This window comes from Rhinoraja longicauda, chromosome 7 (genome assembly GCF_053455715.1).
Source record: "Rhinoraja longicauda isolate Sanriku21f chromosome 7, sRhiLon1.1, whole genome shotgun sequence".
In the NCBI taxonomy this organism is placed as follows: Eukaryota; Metazoa; Chordata; class Chondrichthyes; order Rajiformes; family Arhynchobatidae; genus Rhinoraja; species Rhinoraja longicauda.
The window spans coordinates 69,367,930-69,390,681 of record NC_135959.1 but is presented as its reverse complement, the minus strand read 5'-3'; the positions used below and the strand labels follow the sequence as shown (position 1 = coordinate 69,390,681).

General features: G+C 45.1%; 1 protein-coding gene across 8 annotated transcripts in view; it reads left to right on the top strand.

The window, feature by feature from the left end:
* Positions 1–784: 784 nt before the first annotated feature.
* Positions 785–22,752, top strand: part of khk (ketohexokinase) — a 42,638-nt gene continuing 20,670 nt past the window's right edge. For 6 of the 8 annotated variants that reach the window (XM_078402821.1, XM_078402820.1, XM_078402818.1 and 3 more), the window contains exons 1-3: positions 8,402–8,539; positions 9,596–9,694; positions 11,472–11,588. In XM_078402821.1, coding sequence (XP_078258947.1) covers positions 8,469–8,539; positions 9,596–9,694; positions 11,472–11,588 — 287 coding nt within the window. In that variant the 5' untranslated portion in view covers positions 8,402–8,468. Of the gene's footprint in view, positions 866–8,401; positions 8,540–9,595; positions 9,695–11,471; positions 11,589–22,752 lie in introns of those variants that run through there. The other 2 variants (XM_078402817.1, XM_078402816.1) reach the window with 2 other exon arrangements.

The window sequence follows — 22,752 nt, the reverse complement described above, 5'->3', positions numbered from 1 at the left end:
CTACTTAAGCCAAAAAACTTGTCAGAAATAGATTTTAGGAGCTTACTTTAAAAGTGACAAATGTTCAACAATTGTATTGGACACTAGACCAAGTGGACCCGTTGGGCCCAAACCGCTCCTGCCTTGTTGCAGCACCCTCTCCTCCCACCCCCTCCCTCTCTCCCCCCTCCCCTCCCCCACTCCACCCTCCTATCCCCCCACTCCCCCATCCCCTCCCCCTCCCGCTCCCCCACCCCCTCCCCTCCCCCTCCCCATCCCTCCTCCCCTCTCCCCCTTCCCCTCCTTCCCCCTCACTCCCCCTCCCCCTCCCCCACCCTCCCCCTTCCCCTTCCACTCCATCACCCACAATCCCCCTTATCCTCCCTCCTCGCCCCTCCCTCCCTCCACCTCTCCCCCTCCCTCCCTAGGCGATAGATTTAAAGTTTAAAACGTGAATAACTTTTAAAATATAACACCGATTTCAACGTAACTTCTTCCATGAGCACCAAAGGGATGACGGTGAGTAAGGTGGGCGTAAAATTGTCATGCTATCGTGTACCGTTTTGCTTGCTGTTCAGGAACAAACAAACAAACAAACAAACAAACGAGAGTTTTAGTATATAGATGTGGAAAATTATTTAAAAGCTCCAAACCCGAAAGTGGATAGTTTTTTTGTTGTTGTTTTTTTAAAAAAATCTGTTTATTAGTTTTTATCAGAAATATAGGCCTTTCATCTGTAGATGGCGATGTACTGGAGTTAGGAAACAATTTCAGCTGTTGCCACATTCTTCTTGTCCAAGTTATGGTAGTTTCGTTTTAAAGCAGCTGAACGTGAGGCAGTCAGGAGGTGATTTGTTGTCAGGGCCGAGCAGTGAGTTCCTTCGATGTGTGTGTAATTTGAATGTCATTCTTATTTTCACCGTGCCTGCCTTGATCTTTGTCAATGGGATTTCTCATGTGTGTTCTGCTGTTTTAAATTGCTATCATTATCTGCACTTTAATTTACTGACTTTTTAAAACTTGTACAGGAGACAAACTGGGATTTTGCCCCTGTCTTCTGGGAAAATACAGATGTATAGTCTATTTATAAGCGCGACATTGTAATTTTGATTCAGAATTTTTATCTCATTAAATCTAACCAGAAATTAATGTAACAAATGGGAAAACAAAATAAATTTTCCACCGGTGTGAGCAGTGCTTAGTTTTGCACTTTTGCTAAAACTATATTGTAATCTTTCATTCGTAGTGTTATCCTGAAAACACAGAGAATTGTGTATTGTGAATCATTATAAAGATAACTTAGGTCTTTATTCACAAAATGCTGGAGTAACTCAGCAGGTCAGGCAGCATCTCAGGAGAGAAGGATCTCCTGAGATGCTGTCTGACCTGCTGAGTTACTCCAGCGTTTTGTGAATAAATACCTTTGATTTGTACCAGCATCTGCAGTTATTTTCTTATACATCTGCCAGTGGTCGGTTACACAAGAGGAAATTTTAATCAAGGCCGAGAAATGTGTTCTCGCATAGCTGAAAAGAAAAGTACCATGAAGGCCTAACCTGGAACAGGGATGCTACATCGTGAGCCTCTCAACGATTGTTTTTCCATCAGGATGGTTGTTCCTGTTAAAAATGCAGTGATGGCGTGACATTCACACCTGTATCAGTGGAGTGGCCTTGCTTGCTTTCTAGCCCCAGGGGGCTGAGAAACTAATAGTCACTGTTCACATGATAAATAGCTTTTGCTAAGGATGCTTCCTCTGAAGCTTCCACCAGATGTCAACTTATTTACATCGGCGAAACCAAGCGCGGGCTCGGCAATCGCTTCGCTGAACACCTGCGCTCGATCCGCGTTGGCTAAAATGATCTCCTGGTGGCCAAGCACTTCAACTCCCCCTTCCATTCCCAGTCTGACCTTTCTGTCATGGGCCTCCTCCAGTGCCATAGTGAGGCCCACCGGAAATTGGAGGAACAGCACCTCATATTTCGCCTGGGCAGCTTGCAACCAAGTGGTATGAACATCGACTTCTCTAACTTTAGATAGTTCCTCTGTCCCTCTCTTCCCCTCCCCCTTCCCAGATCTCCCTCTATCTTCCTGTCTCCACCTATATCCTTCCTTTGTCCCGCCCACCTGACATCAGTCTGAAGAAGGGTCTCGACCCGAAACGTCACCCATTCCTTCTCTCCCGAGATGCTGCCTGACCTGCTGAGTTACTCCAGCATTTTGTGAATAAACACCTTCGATTTGCACCAGCATCTGCAGTTATTTTCTTATACTCCTCTGAAAGCATGCTATTTAAAGGGTCTGTTGGATTCAATTTACTTCCTTCACCAGATAGCCTCACCTCTTGCTGTACTTAGTTGAATGTTCCTTACACTTCCAACTGCATCTGCAATTGAACCTTATTCCAATTTATTCCCCTATCTGTACTGACTGCTCAACTCAGATGGTACAGGGATTGAACACTGGACTGCGAGGCATCACAGAAACCCACAGAGACCATTTAGATGACATAGAAGGAGGTTCATCACCCCAAACCTCACACAGCGAGCCCTAGCTAGACTGCTCAGTGAAGGAATAATTGATGGGGGGAATGACTGTTCACTGTGGTTCACGGAGTGCCACACTTCATGGAGACACCAGGACAATCTTTACTGAGAACGGTGCCATCCTATGGCACGTGAACACTTGCATCTGGTGTACAAGCAAGCACGAGGGGCGTTAGGTGTAGACAACGGCCTGTAGGAAGTAAGGTTTGAATGCAGAAATGTTGAAGCTGTAAGGACGACTCAGTCTTAAGTGTGAGCAGGGTGTAGGATAAGCAGTGGTGAAGAATGTAATTTGAGCATTAGCTTCAGCTGCACGTTCCTATCTTTTCAGCCTCTATTATAATGTGAATTCCGGACCCAGACTGAAAAGACAAGTTCTTCTGCATGTGACTTTAAAACCATGTCTTGAATTCATGACCTCTGTGCTAAGGAAAATTGTCCCGCTGAGTTACTCCAGCACTTTGTGCCTACCTTCGGTGTAAACCAGCATCTGTAGTTCCTTCCAATCCATGTAGGCAATGTCCACCCAGTCACCTCGTCAATCTGGGCCTCCTCCAGTGCCATAGTGAGGCCCGCCGGAAATTGGAGGAGCAGCACCTCATATTTCGCCTGGGCAGTTTGCAGCCCGGTGGTATGAACATCGACTTCTCCAACTTCAGATAGCTCCTCTGTCCCTCCCTTCCCCTCCTCCTTCCCAGATCTCCCTCTATCTTCCTGTCTCCACCTATATCCTTCCTTTGTCCCACCCCCGACATCAGTCTGAAGAAGGGTCTCGACCCGAAACGTCACCCATTCCTTCTCTCCCGAGATGCTGCCTGACCTGCTGAGTTACTCCAGCATTTTGTGAATACCTCGTCAATCTTTTTGCCCAGGTCTTCAAAAAACTCAAACAAATTGGCGAGACATAGTTTCCCACGCGTGCTGACTATCATTCAATCTTTGTCTTTCCAAAGACAGCTGCGCACGGTTTGCGTAGCAGTAGAGCTCCTGCCTTACAGCGCCAGATGCCCGGGTTCAATCCTGAGTACGAGTGCTCGTCCGTACGGAGTTTGTACGTTCTCCCCGTGACCTGGGGGGATGTTCTCCGAGATCTTTGGTTTCCTCCCACGCTCCAAAGACGTACAGATTTGTGGCTTCATTGGCTTGGCATAAATGTAAAATGCAAACTTTCTACTTTCATTTATTTACGGTGAAAGAAAACGAAGAGATTTATGGTGCAGGAAAGAACTGCAGATGTTGGTTTAAATCGAAGGTAGACACAAAATGCTGGAGTAACTCAGCGGGACAGGCACCATCTCTGGAGAGAAGGAATGGGTGACGTTTCGGGGGGGAGTGGAAGGGGGAGGGGAGGGGGGAGTGGAGGGGGGGAGGAGGAGAGGAGAGTGTTTGTTTTGAAGTGTGTGTAGGGTAGTGTTAATGTGTGGGGATCGCTGGTCGATGCGGACTCTTTCTCACTCTCTTGCTCTCTCGCTCTCTTACTCTCTACCCCAGGGCTGTGGTTATTCCCGTTGCACTGCTCACTCTAACCCAGGCCTGCAATCAATCATGCTGCCAGGGTCACCCTCTGCCAATGCCACCATTATTTCTGTTGCTCAGCTCACTCCCCCCTCATGGACAATGTTACTCCCACTGTCCAGTTCACTCTCTCCCAGGGCAACATTTATCCTGCTGCTTTGCTCCGCTCCCCCACCTCTCCTCTTCCCACAACCCCTTCCCCCGCTCCCCGGCCACCGTCTCAGTGTTTGTTTTGAAGCTGCATCTAGTGTTTGCTCACAGCTGACTTTATCAACATCTATTCAAAATTTTGACATGTGCCAATGTTGTGAGTGAAGTAATGTATTTGCATTATTCTTGTGCTTAGCCATCTCGTTGATTTATATTTGATTTCTCTATTCGATCGTTCAAAGTTAATCTGGATGAACTTCTTCATGTACTCAAATTAAGAGGCTGTCCATAGTTGTAACAATGCAAAGGGGTTATTGATCCATTTTTCCAATCAATTCTGCGCAGTCCTGTCTTCAATACGCAGAAATATCAACGGTGTGTCGATGATTGCTGCATAGCCTTTGGATTGAGAAGGAATGCATTGATCTCTGCCTTCAAGGCAAAAGGGATCACTATCTATAGACTAAAACTCTTGTTTGGTTGTTTGTTTGTTCCTGAACTACAGCCAAAATGGTACACTTTAGCACAACAATTTTAGGCCCACCTGACTCATCGTCGTCCCTTTGGTGCTAAAGTTTCATTGAAATCGGTGTTATAGTTTTAAAGTTATTCACATTTTAAAGTTAAAATCTATCTCAATAGACAATAGACAATAGGCCCTTCGAACCAGCACCGCCATTCAATGTGATCATGGCTGATCATTCTCAATCAGTACCCCGTTCCCGCCTTCTCCCCATACCCCCTGACTCCGCTATCCTTAAGAGCTCTATCTAGCTCTCTCTTGAATGTATTCAGAGAATTGGCGTCCACTGCCCTCTGAGGCAGAGAATTCCACAGATTCACAACTCTGACTGAAAAAGTTTTTCCTCATCTCTGTTCTAAATGGCCTACCCCTTATTCTCAAACTGTGGCCCCTTGTTCTGGATTCCCCCAACATTGGGAACATGTTTCCTGCCTCTAATGTGTCCAACCCCTTAATAATCTTATACGTTTCGATAAGATCCCCTCTCATCCTTCTAAATTCCAGTGTATACAAGCCTAGTCGCTCCAGTCTTTCAACATATGACAGTCCCGCCATTCCGGGAATTAACCGGGAAATCTCCTAGGGATGGAGGGGGAGGAGGGAAGGAGGGGGGTTGAGGGAGGGGAGGGAGGATAAGGGGTGTTGAGGGTGATGGAGTGGGGGGAGGGGAAGGGGGAGGGGAAGGGGGGGGGGAGGGGAGGGGGGGGAGGGGGAGGGAGGGAGGGGTTAGAGGAGGAGAGGAGAGGGTGCTGCACCAATGCAAGAGAGGTTTGGGCCCAACGGGTCCACTTTGTCTAGTTCATTATAATTCTTCCTCTGGAGCTTAGATTTAAGTTATCTAAGTTAACGCTGAGTCGTGATCAAACTTTGGACTTGCTTTATTGGATTAGTTCAGTAATATATTTACTAACTTGGACAACATGGTCAGTAATTATCATTTTACAATTAACTTTTGGAAATGAAGAAGAAACTTACTGCTTTATCAAAGCAAATATTTATGACCTTGAGATTGTACTGATTGCAAAAGGACTGGTCAGGAGTTCAAATTCTCTGGAGCTGCAAAACAAATAACATTTTGGACTTTACTATTCATTTATTTACGGTGAAAGAAAATGAAGTGATTTATGGTGCAGGAAAGAACTGCAGATGTTGGATTAAATCGAAGGTAGACACAAAATGCTGGAGTAACTCAGCGGGACAGGCAGCATCTCTGGAGAGAAGGAATGGGTGACGTTTCGGGTCGAGACCCTTCTTCGGACTGATGATTTATGGTCTCTACTTAGTTCTAACAGGCTCGTCTCAGTTTACGTATTATTTACAAAACAACTGTGCAATCGGTTCTCACATTTACTACACGTATGTAGAGGACAAAAGCACACACAGAAATAGAAGAGAATGCAATGTACGATTGGATTTAATTTTAAAAAATCAAGTTAAGGATAAGGAATAAACTCACCCATAAAAAAAGAAATTAAATATGTCTGCCAGAAAAATACTGTACCGTTAACCCGCTTCAATCTGATTAGTCAACAGCTTTTTCATTTACGGTCATATTGGTGTCCTTGGACAGTTGACTACACATGTACCTTAAGGTATCACAAAAAGTTGGAGTAACTCAGCGGGTCAGGCAGCATCTCTGGAGAGAAGGAATGGGTGATGTTTCGGGTCGAGACCCTTCTTCGGACTGATCTCAGGGGAGGGGGCGGGACAAAGAAAGGATGTAGTTGGAGACAGGAAGACAGTGGGAGAACTGGGAAGGGGGAGGGGAAAGAGAGGGACAGAGGAACTATCTGAAGTTAGAGAAGTCAATAACCTGTATGAAACTTTCCAATCCGGATTCCGCTCAAACCACTGTACTGAAACTGCGCTCCTCAAAATCACAAACGACATTCTCCTCTCCTCCGACTCTGGCAACCTCAACATCCTCATCCTACTTGACCTCAGCGCCGCCTTTGACTCCATAAATCACTCCATTCTCCTCACCCGACTTGAAACCTCCCTTAACATCACCGGCACAGCCCTATCCTGGTTCAAATCTTACCTCTCTGACAGACACCAGTTCATCTCCATTAACAACTGTAAATCCCCCACCGCTCCCCTCCCCCAAGGTGTCCCCCAAGGCTCAGTCCTTGGCCCCCTCCTCTTCATCCTCTACCTGTTCCCCCTTGGTCAATTAATCCGCCGTCATGGTCTCAACTTCCACTGCTTCGCCGATGATATCCAGCTCCTCATCTCCACCAAGTCAATCTCCACCACCACACACTCTACACTGACAAACTGCATCACTGAAATAAAATCTTGGCTTCAATCAAACTTCCTCAAACTCAATTGCAACAAATCTGAAATCATTATCATTGGTCCAAAAATGCTCACCAAATCCACCCAAAACTTCATCCTCAACATTGATGGTCTCCCAGTATCCACCTCACCTCACATCCGGAATCTTGGAATCATCCTTGATCAAACCCTCTCCTTCGACAAACACATCAAACACATCACAAAGACAGCCTTCTTCCACCTCAAAAACATTGCCCGTCTCCGTCCATCCCTCTCCTCCACAGCTGCAGAAACCCTCATCCACGCCTTCATCACCTCCCGTCTGGACTACTGCAACAGCCTCCTCTATGGCGCACCCTCAAAAATCATCAATAAACTTCAATACATTCAAAACTCCGCTGCCCGTCTACTCACACACACCTCGATCCGTGACCATATCACCCCCGTCCTTTATAAACTCCACTGGCTCCCCATCCCCCAGAGAATCCAGTACAAAATCCTCCTCATAACCTACAAAGCCCTCCATAACCTGGCCCCATCCTACCTGACCGACCTCCTCCACAGGCACACTCCCACCTGCACCCTCCGCTCTGCCGCTGCCAATCTCCTATCCCCCCACATCCGGACTAAACTCAGATCCTGGGGGGACAGGGCTTTCTCCATCGCTGCTCCCACCCTATGGAACTCACTACCCCAAACCGTTAGAGACTCCCCCACACTCACCACATTCAAAACATCGCTGAAGTCTCACCTGTTCAGTACTGCCTTCAACCACTGAAGGTCACCTCACCTTCTGTCTCCTTTCTCTGTTCATTTATTTATTTACTTATTTATCTATTTATTCATTTCCCCTATGTTCTCAAAATCTCTGTAAAGCGTCTTTGAGTATATGAAAAGCGCTATATAAATAAAATGTATTATTAATGTTCATACCGCTGGAGTGTAAACTGCCCAAGCGAAATATGAGGTGCTGTTCCTCCAATTTCCGGTGGGCCTCACTATGACACTGGAGGAGGCCCATGACAGAAAGGTCAGACTGGGAGTGGGAGGGGGAGTTGAAGTGCTCAGCCACCAGGAGATCAGGTTGGTTAAGGTGGACTGAGCAAAGGTGTTGAGCAAAACAATTGCCGAGCCTGCGTTTGGTCTCGCCGATGTATAGAAGTTGACATCTGGAACAGCGGATACAATAGATGAGGTTGGAGGAGGTGCAGGTGAACCTCTGTCTCACCTGGAAAGACTCGTGTCCCTTATTACAATGAGCAATCCAGGAGCTCTGGTGACATTGGACAGTGGACTACAGATGCTTGTTATTTGGGGGAGGAATGCAGCTGCACAGAGCACTGGCATAATGCCCTCAATACTGTGAACGTCAAATCAGGACCCATTACAATTTGCCGACTGCCACAATAGATTAACGGGGGATGTGATCTGGCTGGCTCCACACTCTGCACTGGACCACTAGGACACCAAAGACACATATGTCACGCTGTTGTTCACAGACCACAGTTTGCCGTTCAACTCTTGACTCCCCACTGCTTGACCCTTTGAGGTACTCCAGCACATAGCGTCTTTGCTCAAGATTCCAGCATCTGTAGTTCCTGGTGCTTATCTTGTTGCCTGTGTTTGTTTCAGAACTTGCCAGTTTTGCTGTGAGTAATCCGCCTGTAATATTTACTTGATTTTGTCTCTCTCCTCGACGCTGCCTAATATGCTGGGCATTTGCCACAGGCCTGATCTGCATTTTACAACTTTTGCACACCCTCGCGTTTGTTCTCTCTCTCGGCAAATGCTCTCATGAGTCTGTAAACTAGGTGGCTTCATTACCAGATTATCGTCATGGCAATCCTGGCCTCCCTCGATCAGATATATTCTCCCTCTGCTATATCCATTCTTGCCCGCCCTCTCTGTAATTTAAAACTAACTTGTCTTCTCACTTTCCCAATTCTGATGAAGGATCTTAGATTTCAAACCTTAATGCTGTATTACTTTCCCTGGATGCTGCTTGATGTGCTGTGCTATTTTAATGTCGTTTAAAAGACCAAATACTATGACTGATGCTTTGAGGTGGCTGATTTTGTAAAGGAGTTTCTGGAAAACAAGGCATCCATTCATGGGGAAAGAATGCCCATTGAGAGGACACCGAGTTCACGATCGATGCTTGACAAACCTTTCATTGTCCACAGGAAGGGACTGTATAATTTTTTAATGTATTACTGCCACATGCAAGCAGTTTTTTTGTGACTCACTTTAATTGTTCCTTTATTTGCAGAGGTGAAACATGTAATCGAACATTCTTTCGTGAAAATAATGTGGGTTTTAAATTAACCAGTGGTTTGCAAAGAATAAAATCAAGCTTGCGGCACAGGCTTTTGATGGGAGAGGGGAGAAGAGGGAGTGGCCAGGGTAGATTACAGCAACTTCATGTCTATCAATAGAAAATACTGAGCGTCTGGGGATTCCAAATGGATTATTGCTTCATTATTTAAAACATTTTTTTTAATGTTGTGCATTTAATTTGAGATTTCCAGTGTTTGAAGCTTTTATTCCTAAAGATTAATTTGGCTGAAATCTAAGAACAATATTTATTCATTGTGTCTTGTTACAGAATGACAGCCAAAAGGAAACAGATCCTCTGTGTTGGGCTTGTCACCTTGGATATTATTAACGTGATTGATACGTATCCAGTTGAAGACACAGATACTCGGTAAATAGTATGGTTTTTTATTAGGGTTAAAATGATTGCAGTTCTTTCTTCCGTTTTTCATAATTGTAATAGAATTTTTTTTTAAATTCTAGTTATCTAACATTATTTCTGATGACTAAAATATTTGGTAAACCACTAAAGTTTCCTGAAATCTGGTGAGATTTTCTTCTCAGTTCATCTTTCACTCACACTCAGAGATCGATCTTGTTTGCTACCCACCTTACTGGTTGAATAATAAACAAGAAAATCATGTTTAAATCACGGCCTTCATCAGGGTAAACCCAGACACTGAATAGCCCATGCAATATTTTTGATGTTGAGAAACATGGTAGACGGTTGTATACAGTTAGATTCCATTAATAACAACTTATTAATAACCAATATCTGTTTTGTTAATACTATTTGTGGAATAAATATTGGGAGAATGCCCTTGCCCATATTACAAAAGGCGCTAAACGGAGTCAGGTTAGGTAAGGGGGAGGTGCAGCGAGACCTGGGTGTCCTTGTACACCAGTCACTGAAAGTTGGAATGCAGGTACAGCAGGCAGTGAAGAAAGCTAATGGAATGTTGGCCTTCATAACAAGAGGATTTCAGTATAGGAGTAAAGAGGTTCTTCTGCAGTTGTATAGAGCCCTGGTAAGACCACATCTGGAGTATTGTGTACAGTTTTGGTCTCCTAATTTGAGGAAGGACATCCTTGTAATTGAGGTAGTGCAGCGTAGGTTCACGAGATTGATCCCTGGGATGGCGGGACTGGCATATGAGGAAAGATTGAAAAGACTAGGCTTGTATTCACTGGAGTTTAGAAGGATGAGAGGGGATCTTATAGAAACATATAAAATTATAAAAGGACTGGACAAGCTAGATGCAGGAAAAATGTTCTCTATGTTGGGCGAGTCCAGAACCAGGGGCCACAGTCTTAGAATAAAGGGGAGGCCATTTAAAACTGAGGTGAGAAAAAACGTTTTCACCCAGAGAGTTGTGAATTTGTGGAATTCCCTGCCACAGAGGGCAGTGGAAGCCAAATCACTGGATGGATTTAAGAGAGAGTTAGATAGAGCTCTAGGGGCTAGTGGAATCAAGGGATATGGGGAGAAGGCAGGCATGGAGTATTGATCGGGGACGATCAGCCATGATCACAATGAATGGCGGTGCTGGCTCGAAGGGCCGAAAGGCCTCCTCCTGCACCTATTTTCTATGTTTCTATGTAAACAATCTTTTAATCCATCTGAATGTGCGGACTTAACATTTCATTTGAAAGGCACCCCTGTTATACTCCAGCACTCCCTCAATTCTGCAATGTATATTAGCTTAGCATTTCTGCTCAAGTCTTTGTAGAGAAATTTAAACCTTTTTAATTTTAGTTCTGGAGATACAGCGTGGAAACAGGCCCTTCGGCCCACCGAGTCCGCACTGACCAGTGATCCCAACACATTAACACCTCCCTACAAACACGCTAGGGACAATTTTACATTTATACCACGCCAATTAACCTACAAACTTGTCCTTCTTTGGAGTGTGGGAGGAAACCGACCATCTCAGAGAAAACCCACGCAGGTCACGGGGAGAATGTACGAACTCCGTACAGACAGCACCCATAGTCAGGATCGAACCCGGATCTCTTGCACTGTAAGGCAGCAACTCTACTGCTGCGCCACCGTGCCGCCCCTTCAGAAACCTCTTCAGAACATAACACTGTAATAAAAGTAAAACTGGAAAAATAATTTTTCAATCGGATGAAGGACATCAAATTCTCAATTGGATTTACTTGTTTAGATGTATATCGCAGAGGTGGCAACGAGGGGGAAACGCCTCCAATTCTTCTACAGTTCTCGCATTACTTGGAGCCTCCTGTGGGTTCATGGGCTCTCTTGCACCTGGGCGTGTTTCAGAGTAAGTTGAATTAATTATTTTCATGCATCACTTTATCTTTTGGTATCATTGTGACACTTTCTAATATTGTGCCACTTTATGATTAACAATACCTCATGCAACTCTGGAATTAGGTGAGAGGTTGAGAGCAGATGTGCAGGAAATAGATGGGATATGGTCAAAGGCTCTGCCAAACTTGAATGGTGGTGCTGGCTCGAAGGGCCGAATGGCCTACACTTGCACCTATTGTCTATTGTCTATCCACGTAGACACAAAGTCGAGCCCCTTCTTCAGACTGATCCTATCCATGTACCTGTCCAAATGTTTTTTAAACATTTTGATCGTACCTGCCTCAATGACCTCCTCTGGCAGCCTGCCACCTATTGTGTAAAAAAATGTTGCCCCTCAGGTTCCTATTAAATCTCTCTTCCCCCCCCCCCCCCCCCCCCCCCCAACCTTCATCTTAAACCAATGATTGAAACAGGGACTGTTCTATATCTATATACTAAAACTCTCATTCATTTGTTTGTTCCTGAACTACAGCCAAAACGGTACACGATAGCACGACAATTTTAGGCCCACCTTACTCACCGTCGTCCCTTTGGTGCAAATGGAAGAAGTTTCATTGAAATCGGTGTTATATTTTTAAAGTTATTCACATTTTAAAGTTTAAAAAACCGCACATGCGTCGTTGGAGCCGCGTTGATCTGGTACTTACGTAAGATGACCGCCGTATCCGCGCAAGCGCAGAACAAACACGTCCGCGCCTGCGCAGTTGGGGCCCGTTGATCTCGGGAAGAGCAGGGCTCGGCCGCCTGTCTCTTAGGGGCGGGTTTGCCGGCTCCGAAGTGGCAGGAGAGCCAGGCCTGGTGTCGGGAGAAGCAGGGGGGTGGAGGGGAGGGGGGTGGAGGGAGTGGAGGGGAGGAGGGGTGGAGAGAGGGGAGGGAAAGGGGAGAGGAGGGGGGGAATGGAGGGAGGGAGAGGGAGGGAGGGAGGGAGGGAGGATAAGGGGGGTTGTGAGGGATGGAGTGGGGGAGGGGAAGGAGGGAGGGTGGAGGTTGGGGAGGGGAGGTTGGGGAGGGGGTAGGGGAAGGGAGAGAGAGAGGGAAGGGGGGGAGGGAGAGAGGGAGGGAGGGAGTGGACGGAGGGGGAGGGAGGAAGGGAGGGAGGGAGGGGGTGGACGGAGGGGGAGGGAGGAAGGGAGGGAGGGAGGGGGTGGACGGAGGGGGAGGGAGGGAGGGAGGGAGGTGACGGAGGGAGGGGGACGTAGGGAGGGAGATGGGGGAGGGAGAGGGAAGAGAGGAGTGGGGGAGGAGAGGGTACTGCACCAATGCAGGAGAGGTTTGGGCCCAACAGATCCACCTGGTCTAGTATCCCACAAGAAGACAGGTTTCAATAAGCTTGAGGAATACAATTCCCTCACATTTCAGCCTGAGAACACAATGTATAATTGAGCAGTTTTAGAAACCTCGCCTCTTCTGTTTGTATCAGAACTGGTCCCCTTTTCTGTCGGGTAATCCATCTGTAATACTCAGCTTTTTCTTTCCCCACCGTCACTGCTTGACTTGCTGGGCTTTTCCAGCTTTCCTCCTTTGGTTTCACTTTTAAGTAATGGCATTTCACTATTTCACTACTTTAACATCTCCCTTTCCGTTCCCCCTCTCTTTCAGACCTTATTAGTCCACCAGACAGATCCAACAGATCCATAAGCATGAGGAGCATTTGTCCAACCTGGCCTTGCCCCAAAAAGAGATATTTCCTTTGTCCTATTAATCGCCCCTCACACAACCCTCTCTACCAAATGTGATCTAATCTGTGCTCTCCCTTTCCCAGTTCAGATAAAGGGCCTTCAACATGACATGCTACCCTGCTGAGTATCTCCAGCATCATTCACCTGTATTTAATTTGTTCTGTTATTTGAGTTGTTTGTCCAAATGTACAAGAAATTGTTCAGATGACAAGAATCAAAGGTCTTTCAAAAAAGTTCTTAAAGAAAATGAGATGATAAGAACTCACAATATTCACGTGCGGGGAAATATCATTAAAACAACACACTTGGCAGGAACTGGTGGTGAAAAGGATGAGAGGGGATCTTATGGAAACATATAAGATTATAAAAGGACTGGACAAGTTAGATGCAGGAAAAATGTTCCCAATGTTGGGGGAGTCCAGAACCAGGCGCCACAGTCTAAGAATAAAGGGGAGGCCATTTAAAACTGAGGTGAGCAAAAACTTTTTCACCCAGAGAGTTGTGAATTTGTGGGATTCTCTGCCACAGAGGGCAGTGGAGGCCAAATCACTGGATGGATTTAAGAGAGAGTTAGATAGAGCTCTAGGGGCTAGTGGAATCAAGGGATATGGGGAGAAGGCAGGCACGGGGTACTGATTGTGGATGATCAACCATGATCACAATGAATGGCGGTGCTGGCTCAAAGGGCCGAATGGCCTCCTCCTGCACCTATTTTCTATGTTTCTATGTTTCTATGAAAAGAAACAAGGCAAATTTGACCAAAAAGTGAATAAACTGAGTTTTATCTTCTTTTAAGGAGACGGCTCCCACTATTTTGCGTGTAACAAAATATGAATTAAACAACCATAATTTAAACACAGTAGATTTATTCCTGAAGAGCACGGGAAAAATTCAGAATGAAGTCAATTTAATGTTCAGTTTTTCTTTTTCAGAAACATTTTTATGAGCCAGACATCATGGGAGTTTTAATTTAAACCTGATACTTCCAGATAACTCATCCATGTATAAAAAAACAGAAATTTAAAAATCCCAAGGAAACGGTGAACACAGAATGACTAAATAGCTGTGATTCCTGAATTCCAAAGTCTGAGAGCTAACTATGTAATTTTTTTGAAAGCTGCCATCAAGAGAATATGAGAGAATTTTTGCTGAGCGTCCTAAGATAACTGCTCAGACTAAACAAGTGCGACCAATAAATAATCAAAGAGGATGATGAGTTATAAAATTCCCACAGGAAAAGATGACGTTTGACAGGATTAATATAGGAACATGTCAAAATGTAACAAGATTAGAAAACAAGTCCCAGAAGAAAAAGTTACCTACACAAAAGAGGTGAGCATGGAATGTTTCTAATGCCTCAGCAGAATTTCATATTTTCATATTTCATATTTCAGATACAGCGCGGAAACAGGCCTTTTCGGCCCACCAAGTCCGCACCGCCCAGTGATCCCCGCACACTAACACTATCCTACACACACTAGGGACAATTTTTACATTTACCCAGTCAATTAACCTACATTAGGGGCTGCACAGAATAATTTCAACCATAACATTTACTAATGGATACAAAACAGTGTGAGAATAAATTAGCAAATATTCTGAATGATTTATTCCCTTCAGTTTAGGTTTTAGGTTTAGGTTTACTATTGGCACTTTTACCGAGTTACAATGAATTTTTTTGTTTTGTATGCTATCCAAAGAGATCAGATATACCACACCATACCATTAGATAGTCTGAAGAAGGGTCTCGACCAGAAACATCACCCATTCCTTCTCTCCCGAGATGCTGCCCGACCTGCTGAGTTACTCCAACATTTTGTGAATAAATCGATTTGTACCAGCATCTGCAGTTATTTTCTGATACCATTAGATACAGTCAGTTCAAACAAATACAATAGATTGAGCAAAGGGGAAGATACAGAGTGCAGAATATAGTTCTCAGCGTTGTTGCACATTCTAGCGCATCAGTTCCATAGACCTTGTCCAATGTCCTCAATGGGGTTGTGGTGAATCGAACAGTACCCTAGCTTGTGGAAGGACCATTCAGAATAAAGTCAATTTAATGATCAACTTTTATTTTTTGGAACATTTTTATAATGGAAGTTTCATTTAAACCTGACACTTACAGATAACTCAGCAACATATAAAAAAAATGGAAATTCTAAAATCCCAAGAACACAGAATGTGAACATGGTAAACATAGAATGACTAAAGGTAGACATAAAATGCTGGAGTAACTCAGCGGGTCAGGCAGCATCTCTGGAGAGAAGGAATGGGTGACGTTTCGGGTCGAGGCCCTTCTTCGGTCCGAAGAAGGGTCTCGACCCGAAACGTCACCCATTCCTTCTCTCCTGAGATGCTGCCTGACCTGCTAATTTACTCCAGCATTTTGTGTCTGCCTTCGATTTTAACCAGCATTTGCAGTTTTTTTCCCTACAGAATGACTAAATGTCCGTGATTCCTGAATTCCAAAGTCTGAGAGCTAAGTTTGTAATTTTAAAAAGCTCCCCTTGTGGTAGAGGCACAAATGAACAGAAAACCTTCCAGCATCAATTGGATGCAATTTGGGGAATGAGGACCCAAGAAATGTGTCAGTGAATCATAAACAAAGCATAAACAATGTTTTAGCTTGGGCAGGAAATAATTATAGGCAAAGACTAAGGGAGAGGATACCCTTCAAGAGCTTACTCCAACTACATTTCTTTTGTAAACCAGCATCTGCAGTTCCTTGTGGCCGCGTGCTTTTCCGTTTGCACAAGCAATGAAAAAAATCATGTTTTGTGAAACAAAACAAAAGGATCTTTTTTTTAGATTTTTAGATTTAGATTTAGAGATACAGCGCTGAAACAGGCCCTTCGGCCCACCTAGTCCGCGCCGCCCAGCAATCCCCGCACATTAACACTATCCAACACACGCACTAGGGACAATTTTTACATTTACCCAGTCAATTAACCTACATACCTGTACGTCTTTGGAGTGTGGGAGGAAACCGAAGATCTCGGAGAAAACCCACGCAGGTCACGGGGAGAACGTACAAACTCCGTACAGACGGCGCCCGTAGTCAGGATCGAACCTGAGTCTCCGGCGCTGCATTCGCTGTAAGGCAGCAACTCTACTGCTGCGCCACAGTGCCGCCCTAAAATGGGTTGGAATGGGTTAAATCACACATATTTTAGTCCCTGCAATAGCATAAAAAGGGGGCAGATTCAAGAAAAGAGCTGCAGGAAGGGCTCGCATCTGTTCATGTAATCAGCGTCATTTACACGTGTAGAATGAAGTAAGTTGCTATTGACTGCTTACTCATTCTAAAATTCATCCTTTTATTAATGCAAAATAAACCAAAGAAATTTACAACCCAAAGTGAAAGCGTTTGGCCCAATATACCTGTCCCAGTGTTTTACTGAGCAGTCTATGTAATCCTCCTGCTAAACTCGACCTTTCGTGTGATTTCATCATCCAAATATTTATCCAATATTCCATTAAAAGATGTGGCTGCTTCAGCAAAGAATTCCATGCACAATCAACATTCCTTGGGAATAAATGTCCCCTAACTTCTGTCTGACTCGTAGCGCAAGGATATAACTTAACTCATTTTTGATGCTTCCACAACCAAAGGAAACAGTCATTTCCTGTTTGTTCGACCAATGTCAAAATCTTAATTAAGTCACCTCCTGCCTTTCTTTGTTCCAGTGAAAATGATTGCAATTTTGCATCAAAAGTAGTTTCCTATTCTCTGAAAGGAAAGGAAGAACAACTTTGAGTACTTAATATCGAATAGAAATAGTGCAAACTGTTAAAATATTTTAATGTCATCATCCAGGTGAACTTCTGTGGTACATGTCTTCTCTATATAAAGGGAGGCAGATAGTGTATTAACCATAGTCTAACCAGTGTCTTTATTAAATGTATCCACCATTTTGTCTTGTACAGTACTCTTACATCACCACTTGACAAATGCTGATGATCTTATCTTCCAGCAGCTATTGCACATCGATTTTAAAGAAGGAATTGCATTATACTTGTTTTTTAAGCATTGTGAGATCCAAAATCAATTGCACCCAGAATCAGTCACACAGGTAGTCACTTCTGAAAGGCTGATTGATTGCAAGATACGGCATGGAAACAGGCCCTTCAGCCCACCAAGCCCATGCTGACTATCGATCACCCATGCACTCTGGTTCTATTTATCTCACTTTCCTTCGCTCAAAGGACAATTTTACAGAGCACCCGGAAGAAATCTATGAAACCTAAAAACCTGCACGTCTTTGGAATATGAGAGGAAACCAGAGCACCCAGTAGAAATCTATGTGATCATAGGATAGGGCCGGATTAAGGTAGTGTGGGGCCCATAGCATATGTTATAAAGGGGCCCTAAATACGGGACAAGGTGATGTCACCGCCCGCGCCCCATGTGACCTCACCGAATCAGCGGCCACGTGATCGTGCTCCACCAATGGCAGCCGCCCGGGCCAGGAGGTGGGTTGCTACGCAACCTCCGTTAGGCGACGTCCAGGCCTACAGCACCCTCTCTCCCCTCACGGCAGTCCTCCACGCTCTCATCGAACGTCGACCTCGTCGCGAGGCCTCACCGCTGTCGACGCCCCACTTCACGCCTCTGTGGTGTCGACCCGCGACTGGGCTCCGTCAGCCGCTTCGCCCGACCCGAGCTTCAACCCGTATGGCCCCGGCCAGCCCTGACCCGGGCTTCTACAGGGCGACCCGGGAGGCATCGAGACTGCGATGTCACGATAAAGACCTCCGGCCGTGTTCCCAGTCCACAGCCGCGGCCCGTCGGGAAGTTATGTGTCGGAAGAAGCTGCAGATGCTGATTTACACCGAAGATAGACACAGAATGGTGGAGAAACTCAGCGGGATCTCTGGAGCGTGATGTTTCAGATCGAGACCTTTCTCCAAACCAGAGGTCCGGTGACCTCCGGCAGCTCTGGACGCCTGGTGGGGGGGAGGGGGGGGGGTGAGGGTCCATGTCTCGGGGTTGGCGGTTGGGCGGTGACGCGCCAGCTTCCTATTGGTCAGCGCAGCCCCGCCGCCAACACATTCTAACCACGGCGTTGGCAACGCATTCTGACCGCGGCGGTTGGGGCGCGGCGCGCGCAACACAGCGCCAGGGCCCTCGAAAGCGCGGGGCCCGTAGCAAATGCTACTTTTGCTACTATGCTAATCCGGCCCTGTCATAGGGAAGATCGTGCAAACTCCACAAAGACAGTCCCAAAACCAGGATCAAACCCGGATGTCTGGCGTTGCAAGGCAGCAGCTCTACCTGCTGCACTGCAGTACCACCCATGTGACATGGTGGGAGTTGTGAAAATGAACCATTTTATTGCAATGGAGCTTTATCATGGTGTTTGGCACAGAACTTAAGATACCAATATTTGTGCAACGCCTGATTGCCCTCGTGCTGACGTAGGCTGGAGCTCTGATCTCCACACTACAACTTCTGCAACAGTTTCACCTGGATTCGGAACACAGTGCGCTAGTTTGTTGCCTGTCTTGCTATTTACAGGGTTCTTTGCTGTTGTCACCAGCTGGCAGTCTGCTCAAATAGCTTACATATTCCACTGGTTGCTTAAGCGAACAGCCTTATTTGGCTACGGTAGTACCCAGCCCATGGCCGCCTTAGTAGAGGCACCACTGGAGATCTCTCCATTATTGGAGGCATTCTGACCACAGCTGCCCACCCAGAACAAATTAGTAGCAGGCAAAGTATGTCCATCTTGGTCAGGTCCAATTTAGTCTTTGGAGACCTCATTTCCTATCTGGACTTCTCTAAAGTGCACAGCACATCCCTTTCACCAATTTCACAATTTAATTGTTGCGTAGACCTGAATTGTTGCTGACACTATACATAAAAATACAGTTGGAAAAGTCCAATTTCCAGGTTAACGTGTTTGATTCCTTTCAATTCATTTAAAAATCGCATGCCCTATTTAGTTTGTTACTCCCATATGCATCACCCTTATCATGCACGACATGCAACATCACTCTGACACACAACATATGCATCACTCTTATCGCGGTGAATCTACATCAGATGTTAAATTGTGTTCCCTATATCCAAGTCCACTGCATTTATCTGTCCAAACAAATGTAGGGACAGCATTGATCTCAAAGGTACATCGCTTCCAAACTTCCTAATATACAAGCTGCGCCCATTCAGAATTTGTTTTGGAAGGAACTGCAGATGATGGTTTAAAACCGAAGATAGACACAAAAAGTTGAAGTAACTCAGCGGGTCAGACAGCATCTCTGGAGAGAAGGAATAAGTGACGTTTCGGGTTGAGATCTTTCTTCAGACACAGTTTTCAGACACAGACACAGTCCGAAGAAGGGTTTCGGCCCGAAAATTAACCTATTCCTTTTCTCCAGAGATGCTGCCTGACCCACTGAGTTACACCAGCTTTTTATGTCTATCTCCCATTCAGAATTCGTCAGCCAATTTGTTATTTATACACATACATTTCCTCATATACGATCTTCTGGCAAACCCTGTACAAGACATATTTTCAAATGCATTCCAAAACTCGATAAACATTCCACCTACTATATTATGCAATTGTGACTTAAAATATTACCGAAATTTGTTAAATGCATTTTAACTTTAATAAACCTGTGCTGGCTACCCTTGATTAATTCATGCATTTCTGAATTTATATTAATTGTGCTCAGAAGTGCAGTAGGTGCTGGAATTGAAGGCATTGAAGAATGTCAATTTCCAGTTCAACATTTTAAGGAGTTCATGTGTGTTAATGGTGCATATTTCCAACTGATAAGATGACTGCATTGTATTCAATGTTAATATAAAGATGAAATAATGGATTCATTTTTAAATTTACAATATATAATTACATTTCTTTACCATTCTTTACAGCGGTCCATATTCACATTATAATCATTCACGTTCGATAGAGCAACCAGTAAGTTATGTCCTCAGGCACATTTGTGTCCTGCAGGTTGAAACGTAATTATTAATCTTTCAGAGGTCATTGTCAATAGACAATAGACAATAGACAATAGACAATAGGTGCAGGAGTAGGCCATTCAGCCCTTCGAGCCAGCACCGCCATTCAATGCAATCATGGCTGATCACTCTCAATCAGTACCCCGTTCCGGCCTTCTCCCCAGACCCCCTCACTCCGCTATCCTTAAGAGCTCTATCCAGTTCTCTCTTGAAAGCATCCAACGAACTGGCCTCCACTGCCTTCTGAGGCAGAGAATTCCACACCTTCACCACTCTCTGACTGAAAAAGTTCTTCCTCATCTCCGTTCTAAATGGCCTACCCCTTATTCTTAAACTGTGGCCCCTTGTTCTGGACTCCCCCAACATTGGGAACATGTTTCCTGCCTCTAATGTGTCCAATCCCCTAATTATCTTATATGTTTCAATAAGATCCCCCCTCATCCTTCTAAATTCCAGTGTATACAAGCCTAATTGCTCCAGCCTTTCAACATACGACAGTCCCGCCATTCCGGGAATCAACCTAGTGAACCTACGCTGCACGCCCTCAATAGCAAGAATATCCCTCAAATTTGGAGACCAAAACTGCACACAGTACTCCAGGTGCGGTCTCACCAAGGCCCGGTACAACTGTAGAAGGACCTCTTTGCTCCTATACTCAACTCCTCTTGTTATGAAGGCCAACATTCCATTGGCTTTCTTCACTGCCTGCTGTACCTGCATGCTTCCTTTCAGTGACTGATGCACTAGGACACCCAGATCTCGTTGAACATCCCCTCTTCCTAACTTGACACCATTCAAATAATAATCTGCCTTTCTATTCTTACTTCCAAAGTGAATAACCTCACACTTATTTACATTAAACTGCATCTGCCTTGTATCCGCCCACTCACACAACCTGTCCAAGTCACCCTGCAGCCTTATTGCATCTTCCTCACAATTCACACTACCCCCCAGCTTAGTATCATCTGCAAATTTGCTAATGGTACTTTTAATCCCTTCATCTAAGTCATTAATGTATATCGTAAATAGCTGGGGTCCCAGCACCGAACCTTGCGGTACCCCACTGGTCACTGCCTGCCATTCCGAAAGGGACCCATTTATCCCCACTCTTTGCTTTCTGTCTGTCAACCAATTTTCTATCCATGTCAGTACCCTTCCCCCAATACCATGTGCTCTAATTTTGCCCACTAATCTCCTATGTGGGACCTTGTCGAAGGCTTTCTGAAAGTCGAGGTACACCACATCCACTGACTCTCCCTTGTCAATTTTCCTAGTTAAATCCTCAAAAAATTCCAGTAGATTTGTCAAGCATGATTTCCCCTCCGTAAATCCATGCTGACTCGGAATGATCCTGTTACTGCTATCCAAATGCTCAGCAATTTCGTCTTTTATAATTGACTCCAGCATCTTCCCCACCACTGATGTCAGACTAACTGGTCTATAATTACCCGTTTTCTCTCTCCCTCCTTTCTTAAAAAGTGGGATAACATTTGCTATCCTCCAATCCACAGGAACTGATCCTGAATCTATAGAACATTGAAAAATGATCTCCAATGCTTCCACTATTTCTAGAGCCACCTCCTTAAGTACCCTGGGATGCAGACCATCAGGCCCTGGGGATTTATCAGCCTTCAGTCCCATCAGTCTACCCAAAACCATTTCCTGCCTAATGTGGATTTCCTTCAGTTCCTCCATCACCCTAGGTTCTCCGGCCCCTAGAACATTTGGGAGATTGTGTGTATCCTCCTCAGTAAACACAGATCCAAAGTAACGGTTTAACTCGTCTGCCATTTCTTTGTTCCCCATAATAAATTCCCCTGTTTCTGTCTTCAAGGGACCCACATTTGCCTTGACTATTTTTTTCCTCTTCACGTACCTAAAAAAACTTTTGCTATCCTCCTTTATATTATTGGCTAGTTTACCCTCATACCTCATCTTTTCTCCCCGTATTGCCTTTTTAGTTAACGTTTGTTGCTCTTTAAAAGAGTCCCAATCCTCTGTCTTCCCACTCTTCTTTGCTATGTTATACTCCCTCTCCTTAATTTTTATGCTGTCCTTGACTTCCCTCATCAGCCACAGGTGTCTCTTACTCCCCTTAGAGTCTTTCTGCCTCTTTGGGATAAATTGATCCTGCAACCTCTGCATTATTCCCAGGAATACCTGCCATTGCTGTTCTACCGTCTTCCCTGCTAGGGCCTCCTTCCAGTCAATTTTGGCCAGCTCCTGCCTCATGCCTCTGTAATCCCCTTTGCTATACTGTAATACCGACACTTCCGATTTTCCCTTCTGCCTTTCCATTTGCAGAGTAAAACTTATCATGTTGTGATCACTGCCTCCTAATGGCTCTTTTACCTCTAGTCCCCTTATCAGATCAGGATCATTACACAACACTAAATCCAGAATTGGCTTCTCCCTGGTAGGCTCCAGTACAAGCTGTTCTAAGAATCCATCTCGAAGGC